Raw genomic sequence first — 27,911 nt, 5'->3', positions numbered from 1 at the left:
CCTGGGATGTGAGAGCCTCTTTCCTTCACACGCTGCATCACCAGTCACAAAAGCTCTGTGGGCCAAACAGGGCCCTACACTTCTCCTCCTCTGGAACCACCTTGGAATGCATCCTCCCATTGTGGATCTCCCCCTCTCACCTGGAAGGTTGCTCAGCTCTTTTTGTGGTGCCATTCCCCTCTCCTCCGCCGAACCCATGACAGGTCTGAGGTTCATGCTTGGGAAGGAGAGGAGACTGAGCAGGCTGGGGGCAGGTAGTGGACAGACATCATTCCCTTTGGCCCTGCAGAGACGCCTAGGATAGATAGCACAGCTTAGGGTTGTATTATCTTGGCAGGAGGAGCTGCAGTTGGGAGACTCCAATGGAGCTCGTCTCTCACGGATTCCTGGAGATCTGCCAGGTTTGGGGGCAAGCCCTGTGGCTTCTTCCATGGGTGGAGCTTGCCAGGCCCCCTGAAAGAATGATGTGAAGTGTTCTCCATCAGGGAATTCTGACAGATTTCCTCCCCCCAGAACCACTTCCATTGGGCTTGACCACAGGATGGGTCGATCATTTGTTCAGGAAGCTGCAGAGCAAAGTTTGCTCTTTGTAAGCATGGATGGTGCAGCAGCTAGAGATGAGTTAGTGGTCAGTTTTGGAACGAAATAAAAAGCAAAGCCTCCGTTCAGCTGAGCTCGTGGAGCCCTGCTCCCGTGATGCTATGATCACAGTAATAAGTATTCTCAGGTAGGAACCACCAACCATTTGTCCTTTCACATATTTCACTGAGAGAAATCCTGTTAAAATAAAATTCTCTCAGAAGCAGAATCAGTTTTCATTGCACTAAGTGACTATCATTGGGGATTGCTCATCACCCTGCAGCCAAAGGAGTCTTTCAAAGCAAGAAGGCAGCTGTCCTCCAGGCTGAAATAACACTCCATTAGCACAGTCAGCAGCTGTCCCTTTCTGCTCACACCCGCATCATCACATCAACCTTTGGCCAAGGTATGTTCACAGTAGAAGAGGGAGCACATTAGTTATGCTGACAATGATGGCACAGAAAGCAGTTGTAAATAAGGGTATAAATGTTGTATTTGGTAGGAAATGGAATTTGTGGCGAGATCTCTTAAGCATTTGCACAGTCCACTTTAGAGATCAGCTGACAATGACCTTACCTTTAGAAGAAAACATCAGCTTGGATAGATTGATTTGAAACGTCACTGTGACCCATCCCGTGCCCAGGGTAGCCACCTGATAATGCCAAGGTCAGGAGAGGCTGTGAAAGGAGAGCAGATTCTCCCAACACTGGTGAGTGACACTGAAGTCAGGCTTCCCAACCAGCCACAAACTATGCTTCTGATTCCCCCAAATCGGTTATCAAGAAGCCAGTACACAAATACACACAGCCCCCTTTTCTGCATTTCAGCCTCCGGCTCCCAATTAGACACTAGGGCCAGTAAAGGGACTAGTTATTTAAACTCTATGCTCTTTACTAAAAAGGTTCCCTCTGACCCCAAAGGGTCAGCCACAGTACCAGATCAATAGAAGTTACCCAAAATATCACGCTACCAGCCAATCCTTTAGTAACTAAACTAAAGGTTTATTATAAAAGGAAAGAAACAAACCATAAGAGAAATGTTAAAGGATTAGAGCAATCAGATACATACAAATGATTAAAAGTTCATATACATCAGGTTTCTAGAAGAATTGTGGAGTTGCAGGCTTGTACAGTTCCTCTGGCATACATCCAGTATCTGGATGGGTCTTAGTCCTTCGGTTCAGTTGCAGGTGAATTGATCCAGAGGCAGGTATGTGTCTGTAGCTGAACAGGAACAAAAGACAAAATGGATTCTGTGGCTTGGCCTTATATACCCCCTGGCCTTGGCCATGCTGTCTTGTGGAATATTACAAGAACTAAAATGGAGTCCAGAGTCACATGGGCCAATCCTGGTAACTCTTCAGGTATGCCTTTAGTTTCTTCCTGGGCCCCTTGCATTCATGAGTGTCTTAATGGGCCATTAAGCTGGCTATTGTTCTGCCGCCACTCTGTCTGGGGTATTTCCCATCCAGCCCAAATTGACATACAGAAATATCAAATACATCCATAACTTCCATTTCACATATAATACATGAACATAAGTATTATCATCTTACTTAGCATATTCCAACTTTTCCAACAGTATCTGACATGGCATATCTCACATGAATTATTATGATTTTGACATATTGATGTTAAACCATATGTTAAATGCTCCTCCTAATCTAACCAGCATGACACCCTCAACGCGAGATTGGTGTAGGAAGGAGTAATTGGAGCTACTGAATACTCCTCAAGGCCCCCCTGATCCAGCCAGTGTGACAGTCACCTTCGTTTTTCACTCCACATTTAAAATACAAAACCCCAGCTCTGGTGCCTGCCTGGGGTTTTGTGGCATGGTATGCGATTGCCAGCCCTGCATTTCATGGGATGGCGGGAGCATCTTATTCTAGACACTACGGAATGGCGAGAAATACTGGTCCTGAGACTACTCAAGACACTGAGCATTGACGGGGATTTGACTGTACAGGTTAATGACCGTTAAAATATCCTGTTACGAGTTCAATAGGCAACACCACTGATTCCCTGAGAATGCGTTGGGCCTGATTCTTATGCTAAGGCCCTTTTATGTTAGTATACAGGGATGAAAATCCCCCCCATCCTCTCCCCCCGAGAATACCCTCAGTGTAGAGGCCTCCCCAGATGATATAGAATTGGCATGAGGTCCCAACCCCATTGGGTGCGGGTCAGGCGGCATGGCCAGATTGCACTGTACTGTAGCTATTTGTTGCTTCCTGGGACCCATCCGGGTCCATGGGAAGGAGAGTGAAAGAAAGAGCAGTGCTGATGCTAATTGAAATTATATGGGGGTGTGGAGGCCTCTGCACAGCTTCAGATGACAGTGAGCATGAAGGTGACCTAAAGTCACATCCACATCTGTCCCTGCCCAAAGTGCATGAATGAAGAAACTGAGAACTGGGCCTATTGTTTCCCATGCAGCATGATCTGGGTACTTTCTCCAGAACGCATCCTTTCTTTGCTTCAGCTGCAGGGGGAGAAACAGAAGTCAATATCAGTAAAACAATTTTCCTGGCTGATAATTAGAAGAACAAAATACACCGGCTGCCAGGCCTGAAGAAGGTCAGAGAGCCCCAGAAGGCAGCAGTGCAGTACCTGTCATTACAAAGATATCATAAATGGAAATCGTACACAGATGAATAGCAGGGTATTCCCCCGGTGTTGAGAACTGATCTAAAGAGCTGTGCAGAGACAGTCATATTCAGTGTACAGCCAGTTTAATTGGCCCTACAAAACTCAGGATCTATTCTTGGGCACCACCTTCTGGTGCCTCATCTATTAACTAACTACATGTATACAGACCTGCCACACTCTTGTAACGCCCAACCTAAAATGAAGAGCCTGACAATTTTTGCCAAACCTACAATGAATGTTCAGGTTTCATAGTATGCTGTTGGTTTGGTAATGGAGGAGAAACATGCTTCTATGCCTTTTTAAAAGCTATATTAAGTAAGGAAGAGAAGCATAGATGGGAAGGGATGTCAAAAGAAGCAAAGTGAGAGGAGATGGATGAGAGGAAACAAGAGGGAAAGAAGTGAAGGGAGGAGAACAGTGTTGAGTCAATAGCTAGAAATAGTCAGGAGGCCTAGTTCTCCACTGGCCTGCACCTTGTGCAGAGGTGGAGTAAAACACCACTGTTCTGATTTGGCTGCACTTTACACCCATCTTGCACTGGTGTAAACAACAGTGAATATGGCCCAGGCAGGGTTTTGTGTGTGCATCAGGAAGGGTCATGTGATGCAGAAAAAAACTTTCTGAAGGATATGGAAGCCGTGTAACAAAGCAAAAAGAAATAGGGAGTGGGATTCCTCACCGCTTTGCCCTTTGTATCTGCCTGCGCCTGTGCCACAGGAGTGCAGTGTGGATGTGAAATGCTGCCATTCTGATTCTGTGGCATTTGTTATCCTTTTTGCACAAAAGCTTAATAGCTAAATGGATAAGAGAGAGGAAGGGAAGTACAGGGAGGTAAAGTGACTGACCAAGTAGCAGAACCAGGTGTAGAATCCAGGTTTCTTGACTCTCAGTCCAGTTCCTTTTTTTTTTTTTTGCCAATATCTTTTCATAAGGACTCCACTGCATTGGTTCACTGATTACCCAGGGTGCCAGTCAGTGGAAAAATTAGGCCTAGTTTATCCAGTCAGACATGAAAACGATTGATAGCCAGACAGGACTAGATAGGATTGAATGTTTGCTTCAGAGACTGAGGCCTCGTTTACTCTGGCAATGGAGGTTACGTCAGCCCCGTAACGTATGGGTCTCCACTGGCATGTAAGTTCCGTCGATTTAAAGCGTGGTAAAAGTCGACCTAATAAAACCACTTCTGCATGTGGCGTAGTGTTGAATTTGAATTCCATAGGCCAAATTTGCGTTAGTGTAGGCAGAGCGCAACGTAAATCGGTGCCATTGGCTTCTGGGAGGTATCTCATAATGCCCTGTTGTGACTGCTCTGGACATTCACACTCTGCTGTAACGTGGCCACGTAAACAGGAAATAGCTCCTCCCCTCAAGCCCCGGGAAATTTTGAATTTCCATTTCCGATTTAGACAGCGTGGAGAGAGCTTTGTAGCTGAACTGCTCATGGCAACTGCACGGCCCAAACCTGCTCCAGCATGTAGTCGACCAGAGGTCTTGGATCTCATCCGTCTGTGGGGCGAAGAGTCTGCTCTGGCTCAGTTCCAAGTCAGCAAAAGAAATTTAGATATCTATGAGAAGATATCTCACGGCATGTTGGAGAAGGGGCACAACAGAGACGCGCAGCAGTACCACATTAAGATCAAAGAGCTGAGGCAGGCTTATCAGAAAACTAGGGAAGCTAACAGCCAGTCTGGCTCCTCGCCTAAAACATGCCACTTTTTTGAGGAGCTACATGCACTTCTCAGCGGTGACCCCACCATTGTGCCACCACACAGCATCGATACCTCCAAAGAATACCTGTCCAGGACAAATGAGGAGGACTCTGTGGATGAGGAGAGCAGGGTGCAGGAGAGCGGGGTACCCATCCTCCCTGAGAGCCAGAGTCAGAACCAGAGCAGCCCTGCCACACACAAGACAGTGGGACTGCTTGAGTTGCAGGGGAAGGCACATCTTGTGAGTGTATTTGGCAAACCTTTTTTTGCAGTTATGTCCCCAGTCCAGCTTCTTAAAAGGAGTTTGTGTTTTTGAGGGGAGGGTCTTACAAGGTGGTGGCAAACTTCAGTGGAGGGTTACTCCCGGAACAGACTGTTTATGTGCAGAGGTATGCTCCGAGAATCATCTCTGGATATCTCAAGGAAACTGTCATGTAGGTAATCTGTAATCGTTTGCAGAAGATTTCTGGGAAGGGCAGCCTTATTTCTTCCACCATGGTAGGAGACTCTACCCCGCTACTCTGCTATTAAATAAGCAGGCATCATTGCGGAACACAGCATAACAGCATAAGGGCCAGGCTTGTACCCCGATGCTTGCAGCAAATCTTCCCTTTCCGCCTGCGTTACCCTCAGGAGACTGGTATCATACATGGTCATACAGGGAAGATGGCGCAAGTTTAAAGTACCCGACCAATAGAGTCACTCCGTTTTATTCCTGCACACTTGCATCACAGCAGCTCCAACGGTGGATTTACCGACTCCAAATTGATTCCCAGCTGACCGGTAGCAGTCTGGGGTTGCCAGCTTCCACAGAGCGATGGGCACTCACTTCTCTACTATCAGAGCTGGTCTCAAGCAAGTATTCATGCACTTCAGGGCTGGGGACAGCTCCGCGCAAAGGTCAAAGAAAGTTCAAAGTTCATATGAAAGTTCTGCAGTCACTGCTCATCATCCCACATAACGATGTGATCCCACCAATCTGTGCTTGTTTCCCGGGAACAGAACTGGTGCTCCATAGACTGAAGATGATGAAGGACAGCCTTCAGCAAACGGGAATTGTTTTGCTCTATGGCTTGTAGCAGGGTGGCCTCAGTAACATCGCTGTTTTCCATGCTTCAGCTCCTCTCTTGTCTTTGAAAATACTGCAGGATAAGCTGTGAGGTATTTGTGATGCTCACAATGATAGTGCAGAGCTGAGCGGGCTCCATGTCTCTCTGGCAACAGCATGCATGCGGCATAGAAAAACGGTGCAAAAAAGCATTTTCAGTTTATTTGGGACAAGAAGGGAGGGGGAGGGAGCACATTGCATCATGGGAGGACGACAAGCTTCCCAAAAGCCTCTGCGGCTAGTTGCACTGTGGGATAGCTACGCATGGTGCACTGCTTTGAATGTCGACCCAAGTGTGGCGAGTGGGGAAGCAAGAGCCCAGCACAAGGAGCGTGGTGTGATCATGTGCCTGCAACTTCTAAAATTTGGCAGGTGAAAGTCGATTTAAAGTAAATCGACTTCAGTCTTCAGTGTAGACATACCGTGAAACAAACTCACCCTGGTGATTAGCTTAACAGGGCAACTGCATCAAGACAAAAATTCTACATTAATAGGTATCCCTAAGAACCATGGACCAAATCTTCAGCAAGGTTTGACCCACAGAGAATATTAAAGCTGCAGTGTTTGGAACAATCCGTGACCAGTTTTTGAAACAAGTTAGGTGTACAAATAGTTGTGTAAGTTGTGTGGAAAATTACTGATGTTGTGCCTCCAGAATGGATAAGTGTGCATGGAAATGGTTAGAGGTGATCCTTTATGGGTGCAGTTGGGAAATTGCCTGGACCAGCTAGGTGTTCTAGGTGTATGGCTATGCAATGAGGAGGCGGAGCTGGGGCTGAACTGCTGCTCTCCATGGCATCATCTCCCTAAGAATCTGAGGGAAATGTGTTGTCACTGGGAGTGTTGCCATTACCATCAATGAAAGAAGGATCGGGCCCATGAACTGTCACTTTTCCAATCTTTGGTGTTGTAAGTATAGCCAGGACAATCCCAGGGGAGAGTGCCATAGTCAATATTAAGTTAACAAATCAATTGATGTTCTAATAGAGACGGGAGCACAGAGGAAGACATCAATGTGCATCAAATCAGAGCAAGCCAAAGGAATGGGACTTGCCCAGTGCCAAGCCTGGGTTTGTTCCAATAGTAGAACAAGTCCATGTTTGCAGAGGACTTACTCTGGATTCCCACCTGGAGGCAGGCCTGCTGTTTTAGGGCAGTGTTTCTATTTGTTTTCTGGGCATGCTCTTTATACCAATGTCACAAATAAAAATTCAGAATTAGACCATTTCTCATTAGTGATGATGGGAAATTTTGGGTCACCACTCTCACCGTCTGCAAATTGGTATCTCCTGAACACTGGAATGATATTATTAACTGCAATGATAAATTGTGATTTTGGGTTGTGAGCTCTATATCTCTGTAAAAGGTCTGAAGATCCCCCAGATTCTCCAACCAGGAGACCCCAGACTGCAACCTCCATCCTATCACAGGGAATGTTCCCCTCCTAAGCCTGTTAACTTTCTTCTTTAATCAACTGCCACTTACAGCTGTTTCTCCTTCCCACTTAGGATCTGTGTGATGCCTCTACTGTCTACTGTGTAGAGTGTACTGCCAACATAGGAGCAAGAGGCTGAGAATATGTAACTCAGACCCAGTTCTCCATCCCGCATGTTTGCATAGAGCACTACCAACCAGCATAGCATGAATGCCTTTTTCATCAGGAAAAGGTAACCACTTCTTTAGCATTTCTTCTGTGGCTGTACAGGGCAGGTTTGTACTGATGGTTTGCAGTAGAATGCTCTGTCTATCTGTCTATCTGAGGGTTTTATAGTGCTGCCCCTCACCATGGTATCTGAGCATCTTCCATGTAAAATACATAGCAATAGTGAAATCCCTGGTGGACTTCTTGGAGTTTCTGTCTGTTCTTTTTTCTGGTCAAAACTCTGCGTGGGGTTGGGTTTTTTGTTTTTGTTTTTTTTAAATGTTATTAATTTCCTCCTTTTCTGTGGGAGTAGTGTTGGTAGGGGTCTTAGGAGTAAAAGATGGTGTCAGTGTTGTGAGATGTACCTGGTCCATGCGGTAGCCCTTGGCAATGTAGTTTGCCCAATGTACTGTACCAAGGACATAATCACTAGTGAAATGGTTAAGAATATTAAGAGTTGTTTAAAGTGATCATGTTTAGAGAGGTTTCTTGCAGTGAAAGCAGCAGCCTCCTTGCATACTTCCATGCTCTGTTCCATGATGTATTGCAAAAAAAAAAAAAAAAAGTTTTCATTTCTGTATCTTGTCTCCTTGCACATAAATCCATCCAAATGAGATGGGAGCCTGTCCTTGGAAGACACTTGCATGATTTGAGGGTGTTTGTCTGGCTTGGTAGCTTTCCCTGATTATGTGAACTCTTTTTTCAGAACTGTTGAAATCCCTAATGAGATTTACAGATTGCATCTGTATAAATCATTCCAGGGGTGGCATGTACTCCATTGATCACAATGAATAAAGGAGCTAGGCCTTACTATTTGGTTCTCTTTATAAACATTTGTAGAAATCATTCATTGTTGCTGTGGGTTATAGTCACCGACCTTTATAGCGATACTTACGTCTGATTGTCCGCGGTGCTGAGCAATGGCTCCACCACTTGCTTCAGCTGAAAGAGCAGGTGCTCTGCATTCTGAAAATAAGGCCTAAAGGCTTTTGTAAATGCACTTTTTGAGAGTGATTAGTTGTCTCAAGTTTGAGACATCTCAAAGGGGCTTAGAGTTCATGAGAGGCTGCTTGGCACTTTCGGAAAATCAGGCCCCATTAAAGTGTCTCAAGTTGGGTATTCAGAAATGAAGATACCTAAAATCACCAGTCACTTTTAAAAATGAAGGGGATTACCATGGGTGTGTGGGGAGATATATATATACAGATAGCTGGAAAGATTATAGGCACAGTTCACACATGTACATGTGTTAGAAACTGGAAGCTGTAGTCTCTGAAGAGCCCATCTGAACTACGCAGAAGGGGACAGAGACTGCAGAGTGCGGGGCAGTAGGATGGGAACAAGGGGGTAGAAGCACAGAGGAGTGGGACAGAAGACTGGGGGAGCCATGCTGGGAAACGGGCAGAAGGAGGGGCCAACAAGGGGGAATGAGGCAAAAGGATCTGTAACCACTAGAGGACACTGTGTTCCAGAATCTGGACCTGAAGCCAGGAGTCCTGAGTCTCACCATTCCTCTACTGACAGTAAAGAGCTGTGAAACCCACTGGCAAAATGTGTCTCATCCCCTTCTATTAGTCGATTCACATAGAGGATAACAACCTATTGCTGCTACCAGTAGATCAAGTGGTAGAGGTTTGTGCTGTGGATCTAAAGGTTCTAACCCTACTGATGACCCATGTAGGACTAAATATTCTTCAGCATGATGGAATTTCTATTTTTTCAGGGTTTTCTTAAATGTAGGCAATTACATGTAAACTCCTCCCTTCCCACCAAATCCATATTAAAAAAACATTAATGTTGCAAAGGAGATGCCAGAATTAGGGTTGTCTGTGCAAACTTTATTCTGCCCCCTTGCGAGAAAGTCACAAATGTTCACAGATGACCACTGCTTGTTTCTCATTTTCTGGATTGCCAGTTTGAGATGCCTAGTGTCTGATTTGCAGGAGTGCTGAACCCTCACAGCTTCAAATAACGTCACTGGGAGCTGTACTTTGAACATACAAAGTGCTGTACAAATGCTAAATATCCTGAAAAATCAGGCCCGAGAAATCTCAAGTTGGGCACCCAAAATGAATGGACAATTGATAGTTTAAGCTTTCTGTGCTTCAGTTCCCCATCTGTAAAATGGGGATAATATCCTCACCTAACAGGGGTGTTGTGAAAATAAATGAATGTCTGTGAAACACTCGGATACTATAATGATGAGAGCCATAGAAAACCCATGAGGGAATTAATAATTCTGTATTCAGACCAGGGTTTGGCTGGTGTATATTAAGTAGATCTGGGGCCACACTCTGAATGATGAGGATTAAAAGAAATACTAAATCGATACCTCTTTAGTGAGCACTGTCCATTCTTTGCACTGAGCGAGGCAGGGGTTTGGTGGAGAAAATAGTATGCAGATAAAGACTGTATCATAATTCATATGCGTACGCATATGTATGCAGCCTTAATTCTGGCACTTCTGACTTCTGAGCGCTTGACTTCGCAACCTTTATCCTCTTTTAATACAGAAGTTTTTATGTAGTTTTTGTTAGAATGCAAAACACATTTCTATTTACTGCATGTCAACACTATCCAAATGCCAGCCACTGTACTCATGTTCCTCAATGCTGCTGTCACTGATAGGCCAGGCATCATACAAGTTCTCCCTCATTGGCTGGAACTGGACTAATTTGCCAACAGCCAAGCAGTAAATGAGAATGTATGTGAAACCTATTTTTGATTGTTTGTCTCTCATGAAATCCAGCCAAGTGGTTGGCAAAGCACCGTTGTTTTTACAGGGAGAGAGAGACCAAGGAATGGAAGAATTTTGACTTATTTAGACATTTCAAATCAGCATCCTTAATCCAGAGCACAAGCAAAATATTTGATAGGGCTCAGTCAATGAGTTTTATCAAGGCAACTGCTTCAAAGTCCTTTGAGTTAAACTAGGCACTGCCATCTCATATGTTTATTAGTCTTTTTCCCCAAAAAATTTATTCCACGAGTCACAGCTGCCAAAAGATGGACAGATCCCTGCCTCCAACAATAAAAAGCAGATGGTCCTGCCTTCAAAACCAGACAAGCTGGTTCTATAACCCAGATACTCTTGCCTATGTGCTTGCTGCCCCTGCCTGTGCACCAACTCAAATCCCCTCCCATGCGGCAATACAAAGATGTTAATCCATGGCACTGAAGGCACCCAGATTAACCCAGCGTGGGATTAAGATGTTGATCCGCTGTTAGAGGATTAGTATATGGAGTTCTCAGCATTTCCAAACTTGTACTGTAAATGATTTCCAGTGAGGTCGGTGACTTTTTGGTGCTGCTCTAAGTATGTCTTGATTTAAAGCATGTGGATGCAATTTTTAAATCGGAAGAGGCCAGAGCAAGTTTCTGAGCATTAGGATGTTATTCTCTACTGTCCCAAATGTGACAATATTATGGAGACTCACTTGTTTTTTATTTGGAGAAGTACACAGGACTGGGAGACTAGATGGCTCAGGAACTTGATAATGAAATATAGAGACTTTCTCTCACTTGCCAGGTCAAATCCAGCTCAAGGTGGTGTGGGTGGGGTTATTACTACTAAAAAGTGGGGTTTATTACAGCACAGCCAATGTGGTAGGTTCCTTATGGATAGATACCAGTGAAGGCAGCACGGACTGGAGTCGGGAGACCTGGCTCTTCCAATGACCTGCAATGAGGCCTCAGGCAAATCATTTCACCTCTCTGGGACTCTGTGGCCTGGCCTTTGTCTGTTTAGATTGTGAACTCTTTGAAAGAAGAATGCTTCTCAGTAGGGGTATGTCTACATGGCAATCAGGACAGCACATGTAGGCACACCCACGCTAGCTCACTCAAACTTGCCGTGTCGCTGCAGTGGCATAGGCAGCAGGATGGGCTAGCTACTGGCATGTGTACCTGGACAGGATTGTACTCAGGTAGCTAGCCCGTGCTGCTATGGCTACACTGGGAGCTAGGGGGGTATATCTACAAGTATTGCAATGGCTCCTCCCGTTTGCAGTGCAGCTATACCCTCAGTGCATGCCCAGTGCCTCGCACAAGAGGGCCCTGAGTTTGCCTTGGGCACTGCCATCATAAGAATGATGACGATGAATAAATCAATGATCATTAATAAGTGATAGCTGCTATTAAGATAAGGTCCAGGCCCCAAAGATGTTACAGACTAAGTTCCTGATCTTGCAGAGCTGGCTAGGGGAGGTTGATTACCCTAAGTATTAATTCATTCATTTCCATTGATCTAACACGCCTCCACAATTCTAGCTGCTTAGCATTTTAAAATCCCATCTCATCCAGCCATTGTGGGGCTGCTTGGCATCGCTTGGCAGTCATTTTGGCTTGTCTTTCCAGCTGCGTCTTTCCATGAGAGTGAGCGAATGACGACAGGGTGCGGAAAGTACTTTGAGGGACTTCGGGTTGCATTCCCCTTGTCCCCACTATTCAGAGAGTTAGACTGCTGCTTGTGAAGCAGGTTGGAACCTCCTGGACACCATTGCCACAGAGATCTCAGAGCCCTCTGGATAGTCTGTCTTTTGCATCCCAATGCAGACCTCACTCCTGTCATTCATGTGGACATTGCTTCATTGTCCTTCACTCCTACTTAGGGTTTATACTTCACTTTCACCTGGAAGCTTCCCCAGTTGGGGAGAGCAGCTACCCTTCTGTCCCCTGTAGGGTTGCCAGTTTTGGCTGGATGTATTCCTGGAGGTTTCATCACATGACATAATCTTTAATTAAAGATTGATCTTTAATCCCTGGAGACTCCATGACAACCCTGGAGGGCTGGCAACCTTCGGAAGGAGACGGTCATCAATCCCCACCCTCTGTGATTGCACTGGTAATAGTAATACAGCTTTTTTCATCAGTAGACCTCAAAGCACTTTACAAAAGCACGTCAGTATTATTATCTCCATTTTATAGTTGGAAAAACTGAGGCAAAGAAAGGGGAAGTGACTTGCTCAGGGTCACCCAGTCGGGGTATCAAGTAGGCCACAAATGAATTTAGTTCCAGGCTTTGCTTATAGCCCTCAATGATCAAATCCTATGGTACCTAAGTAACTGCCTCTCCACGAAGTCCTTCAGGGCCATTGTGATTGGTCAAGTTGTCCTGAGGTTCAAACTGGGACAAAGCAGGGACACTGTCTGCTGGGCTCAGAGATCCAGTCCATAGCACCCCTTCTGTAGTATATCTGCCAGAGTCCCTTCCCCTGGTGTCTGCATGGGTGCTTGGACTTGGTGCATGGACCTGCTTTTCGCATCAGTTCATCTCTTTCTTCCTTTTTCAGCACCTTGTTCTTTTTTATTCTCTTTTCTTTGTCCATTTGGTTTGGCTGGAGCAACTGATGGATGGCTGATTGGGACCAGGTGTGTTTAACCATTGTTTTAAATTATACAGTGCTTCAGATCTATAATCAAACATATATAGATATAGATAGATAGATATATACACACACACACACACATATGTATATATATATATATATATATACACACACACACACACACACACACACACACACACACACACACACACACATATATATATATATAAATTCAAACATATAATCAAAGAGAGTACTCTTGCCTCCGTCTTGGAGGGGAAGAATCCCACTCACACTCACTGTTGATGTCTGGCTGTAGTGAGCTGTCATTGCTAGCATTACAGAACAAAATCCCTCTCCAAGAAGTATATTTTTAGCACATTATGTACGGTGGTGACTGGACATATTTTATATTGGGGAAGGGTGAAATCAGTCCCCAGAGCAAACTCTTTCACAGAAGCTCTCTAGCTAAAATGCTCTCCAGTTCTGCCCCCATGCTGTATATTGTAAATCAAACTCCTTGATACTGCTTGCATGTGGTATTCTCAACATTGAATTCAGGTCAGAAGAATCATACTCCTGGCATCAAGACATTAATTTCAGTGTAGTGGGTGATCAGGCTAGCTTGGCACACAGAGTCTGACGAGTTATTACTGCTGATCCTCATGTATATAGGAATCCGGGTGTACGTGTCACCTTGCACTCCAGCTTTTGTGCTGTTGCATTGTGCTCCTTTGATGGTCCAGAGTCGCCCCAGTGTCACCGTGGAATGTTGTATCATGCCACAGCTCTGATGGTGCATTTTAGCCAGTATTCTTGGCATGCTAGGTGTCAGCAAAGCCATTATGGTCTCTAGTTCTTGTAGTTAAGGATAAGATGGCCCCATACTAGGATGAGCCAGCACAGAGCCATACCTCCCCTTGAGACTCCTGAACCTACATGCCTGCTACTACACCCTTCGTGGGTGTAGCTTACTGCCTGCCCTCTCTGTCAGCTAACTTTGCTGGCCAGTGTGTGGGGAGGCTGTAGGCATGTCCCTCGGCCTTCTGCCTGTGTCCTTTAGAGAACTGTGGGCACTCAGTGTGTACTCTCTGAAGAACAGGGATTGCCATTCTGCCTGGCACTTACACAGGCTGTGTATGAAGAGAAAGGCACCACATCCTCCCTGATGCATAAGGGGCGAGCAGAACCTAGCCATCAATAATCAGTGGATTTTATTGGATCTGGTTAATTTCACACTATATTACTGAGAGGATCTAAGATCCACAGAGATTATAAGCAAATGACCTGCAGGATGCCAACTCTTCTTCACTGATATGTCCTGCACAAACAAATATTTGTATGCGAGGGTTGAAGAAGTCAAGTGCTTTCCCAGTGCTAAGTGTTAGGATTGTCTGATTGTTTTCTCATTTCAACTACTTTCCAGTTGTTTCACTGCATTTTTCCCAGAGCTCCATTTTCTCAATGCTTTTTGTCTCCAGTAGAATTGCTGAGCTCTATGAGAGTTCTTTGAATCATATAGGGCCGGATTCTGCCATCCTGACTCAGCATGAGAAAGGATGCTAGAATTGGGTCTATAGTATTTAATCAGGGCCAAATCTGACTGGCTCTTAATTGGGTGGATGGACAGTATGGGGGAGAACACAAGGAATTCTGCCCTAGCTTTTGTGCGGCTTGTGCAAGCAATAAGTTGAATCCAGTCTCTCCTTTCAGAGAGACTATGCCACTCAGCACACAAGAAACCCCAAAGAGAGGCAGGGAGTAAATAGGAGACAAGCCATGTCTCTGCCCCCTCACACACCCATCACAGGCTGGCTGCATGGGGTGTAATAAGTTGCTTCCTATATGGAGTGCAGTAGCAGGTGTGCAGGCTTTTCCCAGCTGGCAGGTGTGGGCAGCATTCCATAGGGGATGCTCCCTCTGGGGCGGAGAGGCTTGGCATTAGAACTGGGTGGTAAACGGCTTTCCTGTCCCATGCGAGGTTTCAAGTTTTCAATGCATCCCCCTTTTTGAAACAGAGTGAAAAGTTAAAATCTTGAAAAATGTTCACAAACCAAGAATCTGGAAAAAAAAAATCAGTTTGGGTCAATGCAAATGTTCTATTTGGATAATTTTGAAATGTTTCATTTAGATTTTTACCTTTTAAATCTTTTAAAAACATTTTTTAAGTCTAAAGTAATTAAAATTTCAAAATGAAAAATTGTTTAGAATTGAATAATGAAACTTTTTGTTTGTAAAAGGTCAAAACGAGACATTTTGACAATTTCTAAGCTTTTGGCTTTTTCAGAAACGTATTTGAATCGGGAGATGCATTGAAGGTGACCGGTTTTGGTTCTCATGAACAGTTTCTGTTTGACCAAATTGACATTTTCTGATAAAAAAAAGTTTTGTTTGAAAATTCTCAACCAGTGCTACTCAGCACACTCCTTCCCATCAGCTGTGCTGAAATAGTACCATTGAGCCTTCAGGGAGTCACTCAAGAAGGTTATTTAAATGCCCTAGTTTTATTCTTTTTGACTAATAAATCCATAAAAAAAAAAACCCACTCCCAGTGGTTCCTGCTTGAAGATGGGAGGGATCTGGCAAACCATCTCTTTTTCCAGCAGGAACACTATGTTCCATCCATTACTTTTACAGCAACAGAAATGCAGGGGCGACAGAGGAAAAGATGAATGTGCTCATTAAAAGTCAGATTTTTTGGTTAAATAAAAAAAAGAAGAAGCTGTTTTTAAAATGGTGTTGAAATCCATGCTGTTTTGAAGTAATCCCTGCATGTTACATAACATATGGGGGCTGCCTGACGCACAGTATCATCCTTTTTAGCTACAGTAGTGTGTTAGTGTTTGTTTTACACTGAATTACAGAGTGTTAGATTCAAAGGGACAGCAAAATGTGAAAGAAAAGGGAGTCTAAAAATTGGCACTTTGCTAGTTATTTAGTTTTGAGACAGGCAGCAGGACGTTGGGTGTTATAACAGGACTGAGTTAAATAACCACATTTCTGTTGTATAAGCTTTGCTTTCAAGATGCTTCAGCCAATCAGAGGCTACAATAAACAATGTGCAGAAGAAAGAACCCATTCAATAATCACTAGCTTTCTAAGAAGGACATGGTGTTGATCTTCCTAAAGTTGTATAAATTCTTCTGTACATAAGCCTGTAGGCACAATTCCTGGAGGCAGAGTGAGACTGCAGCTTGGAAAGTAGCTGAACCACAGCTGACAGACATTGCAAAAACCAGCACTGGGAGGCACACTGTGAGTAATATTTTTAAATCTTCTAAACAGCATGCATGACCTGTGATTGCAGCTCGGAAAATAATGAAAACCTTTATTTTCAACAATGAATGGAAAAGAGGCAGAAGGAGAAAGGTGGTTTATGAAAATATCAAGGCGTAAATTATTTCCCTCCCAGATCTCCACAAGCAAGTACTTATTTCGTCAGTGCTCTCTAATCAAAGACCTCTTTCAAATATGCTAGTAAAGAGAGCTTGTGCTGGATTTTGTTCTCGGTTATGCCATTGTAAATCCAGAATATCTCCACTAAAGTCAGTGGAATTAGTTCAGATTTATGCTGGTATAATCCAAATCAGAATTTCAGTCTTTTATTTAAATGATCTCCCCTACATTTGAAATCTAGGATTTTAATTAAAATAAATTGATAACAAAACGATCCAAAAGAAACGTGTAAGAAAAAACTCACTTGGACTGAACAAAGAAAAAAAAGTTTCCCCTTCCACTTCCCTATCGTGCATTTAGGTGTAGTTAAATCCAGGAACAAAGCACAGAACTATAAAATTATCCATTCATGTGTGACCTGGAATTCATTAGTTTAACTCTTATCAACCCAGAACTGTTCACTTATTATTTCTGCCCAATATGGAAGGAATTACAGTGCTACCATTTATCTGATGCAGCAAACTCTATCACTAATGGAATAAAAAAACAATCATATGCCCAAAGTTTACTTTGATAGATGCCATAACATTTTTTCCTAGATGTTAAAATACTTGCCTAAAAGATATTATTTGAGAAAACCTCAGTTATATTTTCGAATGCCTCTTTAAAAAAATTATGTATAAGTTCTAAAAATCTATAAAATACCCAGGACTTTAAAGCACTTTAAATCTTATTTCCAGCCAATAGAAGGAGAGGTAATACCATGGTGAAAATAAAAGATTACTTTGTAGGATCAGAGAGATGAACACAAAAAAGCTACACTGAAGGAAAACAAACAAACACCAACTATTGTGAAGCCAGAGTAGAAAACTGAAGTAGTGTAAAAACCTAGAAAAAAGTGAGGGAAAATGACAGGTTTGTCTGATCCAGCATAAATGCAATTGTGATGTAAAGAAGTCAGACTTGAAGATGTTTGCTAGTTGTTTGGTCCATAAAAACTTCCAGAATATGTCCATGGGCATTTCTAATCTATAATGTCTTTCCTCCATTATTCCTCTGAGTAAATGGGTCCATGCTGTCAAGGAGACAGGTTGCTTTGACCACACTCTGATGTTGCATTTGAATTTTTTAGTCTGCTGAATGTGCTGCCCTTACCACGCATCCTGCTCTATTTCTCCGTTCATGGGTGTCCAGTCCTTCACTCATGTGAGTAGACCCACCGATGAAGTGGGAGTGCTTATGCCTACCCTTCACCCTCCCACGGAATAACAAACTGGCATAAGTTTTGCACACCCATGGAATTGCTGTGAGTTACAGCTACTTGCTTTGCCATCTACAATCACACATAACCCCTTTTTGGACCCTCGTATACCCGACATATATGTTACACCAGCTGAACGTAACTGCTGAAGGTGGCCCAGGCGATCTAAGAATGAGGGGATCAAAGTCTACTACGCTTCCTTCTCCTGTTCTGATTTTCCTTTCCCATCTTGCAGATGTTTACGCACAACAAACTGAAGATTTTCGTCATGCTTCTGTCACTGGCCACTTACACAGCCATGGTGGTGCTTAATGCTGGAGCTGGTTCAGGAAGAGTCAAAGGTAACACTCGCAGAGGTTTCTGATTGTACTAGGTACCTCTCATTCCCAAAAAACATCACGGCTCGTGTTCTGGAGCATTCTGTAGGCATTCCCATTCTGCAGGCTTATTCGTCAGGTGCCTAATGCTTTGCCCCTCCCACCCCGTCACTGTTTTACCCAGTCTCTCCCCCCATTGAAGCACAGCCCATAATAAGAGAGGCGCCCTCCTCCGCTCCTTTCTGCCCCCTCCTGCCTTAAGGGCGAGCAATGGAGGGGAGAGGGGGCGGAGAGGAGATAGAGGTGGTTTGCGGGGAGGCCATGGGGAAAGGTGAGGAGGGGGACTTGGGGGGGGAAGAGGTCAAGCGGGAGCAGGGCCTCAGGGCAGCGAGGACGGAGGACAGGCAGGGCCACATTCCAGGCACTGGTGGCCCCCTCTGCTCCGTGGGAGCTTCCGGTGGCAGCACTCCAAAGGCAGCACCCAGCACACTTCCAAAGGGAGGTGCGCTGTATCCAGCATTTCTTGCCCCGTTTAGGGAGGCTTAGCCTCCCCATGCCTCTTATACCCATCGCCCATGCTGTGGTTCTTGGTGCTGAGCCCTCCCTATTTTCGGTGGATGCTTGAGCTCCAGAGCACCCATGGAGTTGGCTCCTACTTCAGCTAGCCAGCCAATTACACTGGCAATTACAATTAAGTGGGGTGGTGGCCCGCCCCGCCTCCTCCCTGTCCCCTTTGGGATGTCATGAGATCCCCAGAGGAGCAGGGAGGGAACAGCCCTTGATTTCCTCACACTGCAATGGGCTGCACTTCTGCCTCGGCTTTCTGATCCAAAATGTGATGAAGTCAGCAGGAAAGTTTCCATTGACTTCCGTGGGCTTTGGATCAGGCTCTATGTGAGCAGTGTACAAGGGAAGCATTCTTGTACCAGCCTCCCTCCTCCTCACCCGAGTGAAGGCTATATGGCACCTGGCATCTAAGGACCTGGCAGCGAGAAAGGCAAGCATCTTCAGTTGCTGCTGCTGGTTGTTTATAAAGATCAGTGCTACCAATTCCCAACTCCAACAGACTGAGTTTGTCAGCTCTGCATATCGCAGCTCACTCGCAGATTTGGGTTCCAAGTATAACTGGCTTTTCTGGTTCTGTTTAACTTTAATTCCGTTCTCTCTATATAACTCACCCTAAGTCACACCTGTTTTTCATAAACTATGATAGCTATACATTCAATTATTTTGCAAAGACAAACCCATTACCACACAGGAATCATTCTGGCCAGAGAGTCCGATCAGCTCTCACAGATTTGTGCTGATGCAGCAAGTAAGCTTGAGCGAGGATGTGGAGAACTGCGGTCTCTTCCCATTACCTGTGTGCAGTAACATGTTTTCCTGCAATAACCTTCATTGCTCCAGGTGTATTCCTAAATACTGTTGGAAACATCTCAACCAAGTATAACACTGACTTCACACCAGCTGGCTGGACCTTCCTCATCTGGAATGTCATCTATGCCTGGCAGTTTGTTTGGCTGGGTTACGCGCTGTCAGGAATCTGCAGAAGGTATTTTTTCTCCATAGAATTTGAATGCAGGAGTCTCCCTCACAAACCACCGTAGCTGAATTGACACTGAGTTGAGGATCCTTGTCAGTCTCTTTTTCCTTTTGTCTTCTGGTCCCATGTGAATATTTATTATTTGTATGTGCATGGCACTGTGCAAGGCATAAGATACAGACAGGACTGGCCCCAAAGTGCTTGCAACCTAGCTAAGATGGACATACAAGAAACACTGGGCAGTCCAAAGGAGGCAAATGTTGGATAGTTTATATCTCAGTACTAGCATTGACTTGCTTCTTGTGGGCATTGTGCAAGGAGTGAATCTACAGGTGGGATTTGAATGAAGATGGGGAGGGGGGTGTCCATCTGTGATGATCCCTTGTCCCTAATCATCTCTGTGGTACATGGCTATTTAAGTACCACTGCCTTTCCCACTAAGAGGCAGCAAGATTACCATGTTCAGAGACTAGCACCACTGTTTTTAACCACTAAATTACTCAAATGGAGCACTGGGAAATGATACTTTGTGATGCCTCTTCACCAGAATACATAGGGCCTGACTCTCATGGCGGTGTAAATCAGGAGCAAATCCAGTGATGTTAGTGGCCTAATACTGATGTAGGAAATGGTGCAGAAGGGCCACAGTGTCATCTCCACAACGCTCAAAGTATAAGAGTCTGTGGACACTGAAATCTGATTTTACCACATACACTAGCTGGCCCACAGGGAACTCTTTGACTGGGCAAGCAATACACAGGCTAAACAGACTAGCAAAGATCTGGGGGGAAATCATGTAACAAAACTTAATGGGCCTGATTCTCAACCCCACGGTGGACCCTTCAAGCTGACAGAGTGGTATAATAGGACCATAGTGTAAACTTCGACAGAAGGCTACTGGCTGATGATGACACCATTAAATGACTGGGCACATTGTGCATATGCTGACGATAGTGTAATGAATGGGAACGAATGAATCTCCCAGCTCTGCAGTTTCAGATCATGTTAGGAGCAAAAACCGTTCCTGATAACAAAGTGATGGCATCTGTGGGGTTCTGAGTCCTAGCTAGGTGGGTATGTAGCTTGCAAAATGTTGCCTTTACTGACACCCACAGACACACAGATTTTTGTCAGTCTCTGTGGAGAGGCCAAGGATATAGTAGGTCTGGGTGTTAAATGAGTCTAGGACACTGAGGCTAGCCATCAGCATAGCCACAAATGCTAGTATATATTTCATAATCTAGGTGTGGTTGCTGTGCATAGCACACAGTGACATATATTATATTATGAATGAATTAAATGGAAAATATAGTTTGTAAAGCCACAGGGCCGGATCTCACTGACACCAGCGTAAAACAGAAATTACTTCCTTCACGTCAGTGCCAATCTACTGTAAGTGGGAGGAGAATCAGACCTGCAATTCTTGATTTTCCTAACAGTCAGTACTGTTTTCTCTGAATGCTTGCTTTTCATTGGCAGGAATGAACTTGGATGGGTCTACACAGAGCCAGATGTACTGCCAATGTCCTTCTATCTGGTGTGGATCCTGAACAATGCCATTAATGTTGGATGGCTATTTCTGTGGGACCGAGAGTAAGTGAACGGTGTAAGAGAGGACTTTTGCAATCCTCTCCTTGGGCCTGTTTCACTGCTGTTACACCATTTCACCTCTGTGTAACCCCAGCGAAATAAACTGAGTCACATAGCTGTAAAACTGCCAAAGCCAGGGAATCAGGCCTTGTGTCTTAATACAGTTGGACTAGGCAAAAGGCAACCTTTATATCATGTTGGTTTTGTATAGTGTTTGCTTTTGGCCCATGAGTTGTATCTGTAACTTCTAAATCTAAAATCTCTTCCAATTTGCCATTCTGCATATTTTCAATATAAGCTGGAAGCTAGGATCAGTCATCTTGTATCACTCTTCCTTAACCCAATTAATCTTGTGACTTTGCAATTATTTATATGATCATAGTCATTTCAAGAGCACAGTACTGCAGTAATATAGTCATTGACTATCAGAGAAATGCAGTTGCTAAATACGAGCTGCATGAATTATATAACAAAGTAAAACAACTATAGATTAAGTAAGGCCTACATGTAATGATTAGCTCTATTGAGGGTTAGATAACCCTTTGTTCATTATGAGTCCAAGAGTAAGGCTATGAGGTGAGGCATCAATTGAGCTAATATGTGATACAATTAAGCTAAAATACTGTATCTCATGTTTTTCCCCCTAGGTATCTCATTCTAGCCTTGGTTTTCCTGGCAGTCCTCACTTTTACCAGTTATGTTGCTCTCTTCATTTCACATCGATCCTTGAGTATCCACGCCAATTGGTTCCTAAAGCGTCACAAAGCAGAGCTGTGGCTCATCCGAATTCTTGTATGCTATACTTGAGTGTCGTTATTTATAGAAAAGCTACAAACCCATGTTCATGCAGTGTTAAAGGTGGCAAAGTTCATACACATAATGTCAGGAATGGCAGTCATTATGATTCCTACCCCAGTATTAACTCACTCCCCTGGCACATATCTTTGGGCTTCCCTTGTGTCTCAGTTCCCCATCTGTTGACAGCAGGGGGGTCAATAGGAGGAAGGTAAGGCCCCTCGTCTTTGCATGTAGGCCGACAGTCCAAGTTGCCCCAAAATGGTCCTTAATCCATTAGATCATTACTAAAAATGCATAGAGTGGGGAAAACCCTACATATTTCTAACGGTTTCTTTCTTCTGTCTTTCACTTTTGTTCCACACTCTGGCTGAATGTGATTTACCCCCTAACCTTTAGAACATTGGCTGTTTGTGCTAAGTACATTGCACAGAGGAAATGGAGCTGAGTATCTTCAGCCACGTGTGAGCCTCCCTCCCTCAACCTCCCCACAGCAGAAAGCTTCAAACTTGCTACCTCCCTTCATCACCCTCCCCGATAAAGAAACCCTACACCCCCTATTTGTCTGGTCTACTGAAAGCCCTCCCCTGACTGAAATGTGCTCTCTGATCCTCTCCTCTGATCGCTTGATTCCTAACTAGGAACATGCAGTGGAAAAGTGGGTCTAGTGGGAATGTGGGTCTGAGATCAGGGAGGGCACTGAGACTCTCTGCCGATTACAGTCCTGAGCTACCTCAGTTATGCGTTCCCTCCCCAGCCTGTCTCCTCACAACTTGTTATAGTCAGGTTCCAGGAAACAGGGTCCATGTACAGGCACAGACAGTGAGTCTACTCTGAATTCAGACAGGTTGGATGCCAGCGTTTGGAACTATAGGAATCACACCAGTACTCAGTGAGATGGATGTCTTTGGCTCAGTGTTGAGCGAAGGTTCAATGGGAATTATGGATTGCTGTTTATGGCCCAAATTTCATTCCATGGAACCAGCCTGGATTTAACAACCCAGGTGCAATGAAGGATGAGGGTGGAGAACCATGCCCATCAATAAGGGATGGACTCCATCAAGCCGGGCTGTGGAGAGATAGTGCAGCCTCTATATAACCAATCCTGCAGCTTCAGGGTTGCAGCTGGGGCATTCCCTTGGTAGGACCCGGTACTGAACCCAGTTCCACCAGGTCCTTAGGCAGCATCCATAGCTGCTGCCCTGACCGATAGCCTTAGTGCAAAAGGCCTACAGCCCCACAGCAGCCATGCCCACAGCCTGGCCTGACGAGATGGACAGGCAGCACTCTCCCTGGGTACCTAGACTATATAAACGCCCATCAGGAAGAGGAAGCTGCCTGCTGCCTAGCCTGCCTTGCCCTGCTGCCTGGCCTGACCCCTGTCTTACTGCCTCACCCCCAGCAATCCACTGACCTGGCCCCTTGCACTGGATCTTCCTGATCCCTGGGTGAACTCCGACCATTGCCATGGACTGTCTCTGATACTGATTGACCTACTGGCTACCCGACGACCGCGCATGCTTGACTACTACTCTGGACTGCACCCTAGCCTGCCTTGGCCACTGGGCATTATATCCCCTCCCTGGAGGGGTATGGCTGAAGATCTGCATAGATGTGGCTCCACCAGCCTTACTTCTTCCCATAAACCCTTCTCTGCAACATTGCTGATGGAGCAGGTGGGAAGCTAGGGGGTGTACCTCCTGAGTGGGCTTCCTGCATCCTGCCCCTACCCCAGTGCACTGTACCAGTGCCAGTTTAACCATCCCTGGGGCATGGAGGGGTGGTAGGTATAGCAGTATAGAGAGTGTTTATTTCTCATCATCACTCAGCTTATCATTATTCTACATGCCAGGTGCAAAATGGGATTGCATTGTATGCAACGTGGACCACAATTGCCACTCTGCTGAATTTTACTGTGGTGCTGGTCTTCAATGGGAATGTGTCTAATAAGATTGCGACTACAACCTCTCTGTGCATCCTTACCTTTGAACTGGTAATATGGTAAGTGACACTGACAGGCTCCCATTGGTCCCTAAAAAATCTCTGGTCATCTGGATCCTGCTCACAGCTTGATTCTTAGTGGGTAGCATCAGGGTCACTCTCAGCTGCTATGGTTGGGTATTTGGCTGGAGAAGTGTAGGAGAAGGGGCTTATCAGCTTCTTCAGTGACTGAACACAAATGGAGAACGGTAATTCTGATCAAGGAACTGGAGTGGGGCGAGTTGAAAATTTACCATCAGAACTGTTTTTCAAGAGAAAATGGAGTTTTCAATTAAACACAGTTTTTTTGCAAAAAGTGTCTGCTTTCCACAGAGGTGTCATTTTGTCAAAAAAAAAGCCGAATGCCAATAAACGGAAATATTTCAGGGTTTGGTCTAGGTATTTTGATTTGGAAATGCTGTTGCAGTGTCTCATGGGAGATGTAGTTTGACCAGGAGCCCTGCCTACAGAGGAGAATGGGAGCTTGAGTCATTCAAACTACAACTCCCAGGAGGCACCACAACAGCATTTCATAAACAAAATGGTTTGCAGCCAAAATATTTGAGTATTGGCATTTTCACCAAACAATAGAAACTTTCCATGAAAAAACCTAGACAAAAATGAATTTTATTATTTGTTTATATCAATTTCCATGGAACCCCCAACCTTTTTTGACACTTTCTTTACTATAGCTCTTCTCAGGCACTGAGAAGTGATGGAGATAGTCTAATCCAGCCTTGGCAAACTCCATGCTTGTTCCCACCTGCTCCCTAAAGAAGTTGTTTAGATGGGAAAAAAAATCCATTGACAGAATGTTCATTTTCCTCCCACCTTTATTTCCTCTCAGGTTTTCTCTGGAAAACTTTGTGTTTGACAAGTATGTGCAATATACTCTCACTGTCTACCCAGTGGTCATTGTAGCACTGACTGGCAGCGTGTGGAAGAACTACTCTCCTTCATCTCCAACTGACAACAGTGTCTTTACTGGTGAGTTTTTGTAATGTTCAAGCTCATTTTATCTAGAGGAGGCCACCATCTCTCCTGAATGTTTCCAGCATGTCATTTCTCCAGTGGATTTGTGTGCAGGGTGAAGGTCCCTACCGCTAAAGGGGACCTTCAAAAACCAGCCAGGGATTTCTGAGAAGTCTTTACTTTTGTAAAGTGAGGGTGGAGCTGGGTACCCCCCTTTAATTGTGCAGTGATTGCCCTGAGGCCTGCTGTGCTTGGGGTTGAAATCAAATGCTTAACGTCACTCCAGTTCATTTGATATTGGGGCCTTTCTCCCACCCTCCACCTCTTCACTGAAACTCTGAGTGAAGCTAAACGGGTGCGTTCCCATGGTGCAAATGGGATAGGACTTGGAGAGCCTGTCCAGGATGTCTGCACTCCCTGTGCGCCACAGGAGCTCCCTCCGCTCTGCTGTTGAGGTGGGTTTGGGGGTGGGGAGAGCTGGTGGGGGGAATAGGGCAGGGCTGGTGGTGGTGGAGGTAGCTCTCATCAGCCATGAGGAGGCTGTAATAGCAACAGCTAGCAAGCAGCTCTGCTGCTACTCTGTAGCCTGGGGGAGGATTGCTTCTGTTTGCCTCAGAGCCCCAGCCTGCACACACTCCTGTTTCACTCAGACTTGGTCTATATGTAAAAGGTTTTCCTGGTGGAGTTATGTCAGTTAAGGGTATTTTCCCCCCATACAGCTATGTTGGTAAAAGTCCTACTGTAGATGCCATTCTAGTGGTATAAATGTGCTTAAACCTGTAGAGCATCTGCCAGTTCAGGGAACCAGCATGAACTATAGCTTGGCCTAAAAGTTTTGCCAGCATAACTATGTCGGGTAGGTGTGTAAAGAAATCATCCCCTAACCTACATAGCTGTGCTGGCACAAGTCCCAGTGTAGGTACAGCTATACCGGCAAACAAGTATTTTTATCTTATTTCATTCATGAAACTGGTATACACGAAGGGAAAAAACAGACATCATTTATCTGCTCTCACACACATAATAAAGGGTGTTTTGTTTCTTTTGTAGTTGTATTGCTGGCGGTGGCTTGTGTTACCTTTGCTGTTTGGCTGTCCATAGTCATATGGAGACATTGTAAAAGGCCTCTAGACTTCTCAGATTCTCCAGCCACGACACTGTGAAGTATATTTCCAAAGTGAAGACCTGAAGTGGGAGATTTTCAAAGGCATGAATGGGAATGAGGCATCCAACACCCACTGACTCTCTCCCAATATCCACTCCCTTGGTGTCTTTAAAAATCTCAAAAATGTGGAACAGACAACAAGATAAAGAGGGTAGTAAGAATGTTACAATGACTTGGTAGAAGCACTCAGAGTCGTTCTCTTTTTCAAGTTTTGTCTCTCCTTCCACGCTGAGCAATTCCACTTTTCCTAGCACCTTTAATTTGACCACTATGTGTTTTATTAACTGGTGTTTAAAGTTTATACCAGAGGAGCAGATGAAGAGATCCCTCTGACAAAAGGCCTAATGCACCTTCTGGGTAAATTGACAGTAGCACACAGGTATGTCCAATCTGTGGCGGGCTTGTGACACACAGTTGGCAGACTTGCACATGCAGGTGTATGCACACTTTTGCACAGAGACTTAATCTTTTCCTGTTAAAAATATGGCTGTACATAAGCAACCCCTCTATGGTGACTGAAATGCACCAACCAATGGTTCTCATTTGTCACCAGCCTAGACCCTTGGCCTGGTTTTTGTCAGTGCTGAGCCACTGCAAGTCCCATTGAAATCAGTGGGTGCCAGAACCTCTAAAAATCAGACCACAGCTCCACTTTCTAGCTCTCTCGAACATGGCAAGAACAAAGCTGCGGTAGCGCTATCTTTTTATTTTTGCAGTGTCCTTTTTATCTGCATTCAAATGTGTTTGAGTTGTTACAATTATTATTTAACGCAAATGACTTTTACTGATGTCTAATGCTTACAGCACATGAATGTATAGCAGGAGATCTGGATTCTGGTTCCAGCTCTTCCATGGCTTCCCAGTGGAAGCGTGGCCAGATTTTGCCTTAGTTTCCCCATCTACGATAATCCCTCACACATTTAATGTTAATTAATGTTTATAAACCCGTCTGAGATCCTTAGACAGATGATGTAAAATGCAGTCTATCCTGTAGTGCTGATGCAAAGATGATGCCTACTAGAACATAATGTGGTGTTGTTTATATAGAACAATGGATGAAATCTTTGTGAGGCACTTCTTGTTTCCATTCCTTCACATTTTTTAAAATAATAAAGCAACTAATTACAGGAGATGTATATTTCCAGCTAATAAACCATTTATACATGCATCTGCCGTTAAATGTTTATTCCCTGACCCTGTAAACACTAAGGCACTGGTCCTCCAATGAGTCCTGCACGGATGAACCCTGTACCTGTGTGGAGTCCTCTTGAAGTCAGTGGAGCTCTGTAGTGAGGTGTTGTGGCCTCCCTCTGAGCCAGAGGGGGTGGAGCCAGGTCAGGCCCACCCCTCAAACCAGAAGTTGAGAGGCAGGCCAGGAAGTATAAAAGGCAGGGCCTCCATCTCAGTTGGCACGGAGCCAGGAAAGGAGACCGACCTGTCTTACTCACTGCAGGCCTCCAGCTGTGCTTCTGAGCTGAGTGGTGACATGACCCCAGAGGAAACTAAATCTGGAGAGGAGCTGCCAGTGGCCAAAAACCCCAGTGAGGCAGAGGACCCCTGGACGATGGAATCTCCCCCAGATTGTGGTAGGAAGTAGCCCAGGGAAACCAGACTTTAATCTGGTTCTTGCTGTGAGTGATTATGTCAGCGTGTTTTGATGGGATCCCCACTGAGCCAGTGGCTGAGGGCTCCACCAATGTTAGGGCCCTGGGACGGGACCCAATGGAGTACAGTGGGCTTGGGTTCCCTACCCCCTCCTGTCACCCCATACTGGGGTGATAATCTTCCCACCTGTGGCCAAACAGCCTGTGCTTGCTAGCTCTGCCCCTGCCTGAGGGTTAGAGCTCCTAAATCATTTGTTAGCTCTGCCCCT

At 44.9% G+C, this 27,911-nt stretch overlaps 1 protein-coding gene across 1 annotated transcript; it reads left to right on the top strand.

Annotated features, from left to right (window-relative positions):
- The first annotated feature begins 4,820 nt into the window (after positions 1 to 4,820).
- On the top strand, positions 4,821 to 27,199 carry LOC137164459 (uncharacterized). The gene is made up of 9 exons (XM_067565368.1): positions 4,821 to 5,087; positions 16,200 to 16,274; positions 17,912 to 18,017; positions 19,401 to 19,545; positions 21,016 to 21,129; positions 21,774 to 21,918; positions 23,774 to 23,922; positions 24,749 to 24,888; positions 25,924 to 27,199. The coding sequence occupies exons 1-9, from the start codon at positions 4,821 to 4,823 to the stop codon at positions 26,034 to 26,036; spliced, it is 1,254 nt and encodes a 417-aa protein (XP_067421469.1). The 3' UTR covers positions 26,037 to 27,199.
- Positions 27,200 to 27,911: the final 712 nt, after the last annotated feature.

This window comes from Emydura macquarii, unplaced genomic scaffold (assembly GCF_026122565.2).
Source record: "Emydura macquarii macquarii isolate MOO-44397 ecotype Brisbane River unplaced genomic scaffold, CSIRO-AGI_Emac_v2 contig_2676, whole genome shotgun sequence".
Classification (NCBI taxonomy): Eukaryota; Metazoa; Chordata; order Testudines; family Chelidae; genus Emydura; species Emydura macquarii.
This window is presented reverse-complemented; position numbering and strand designations above follow the sequence as displayed.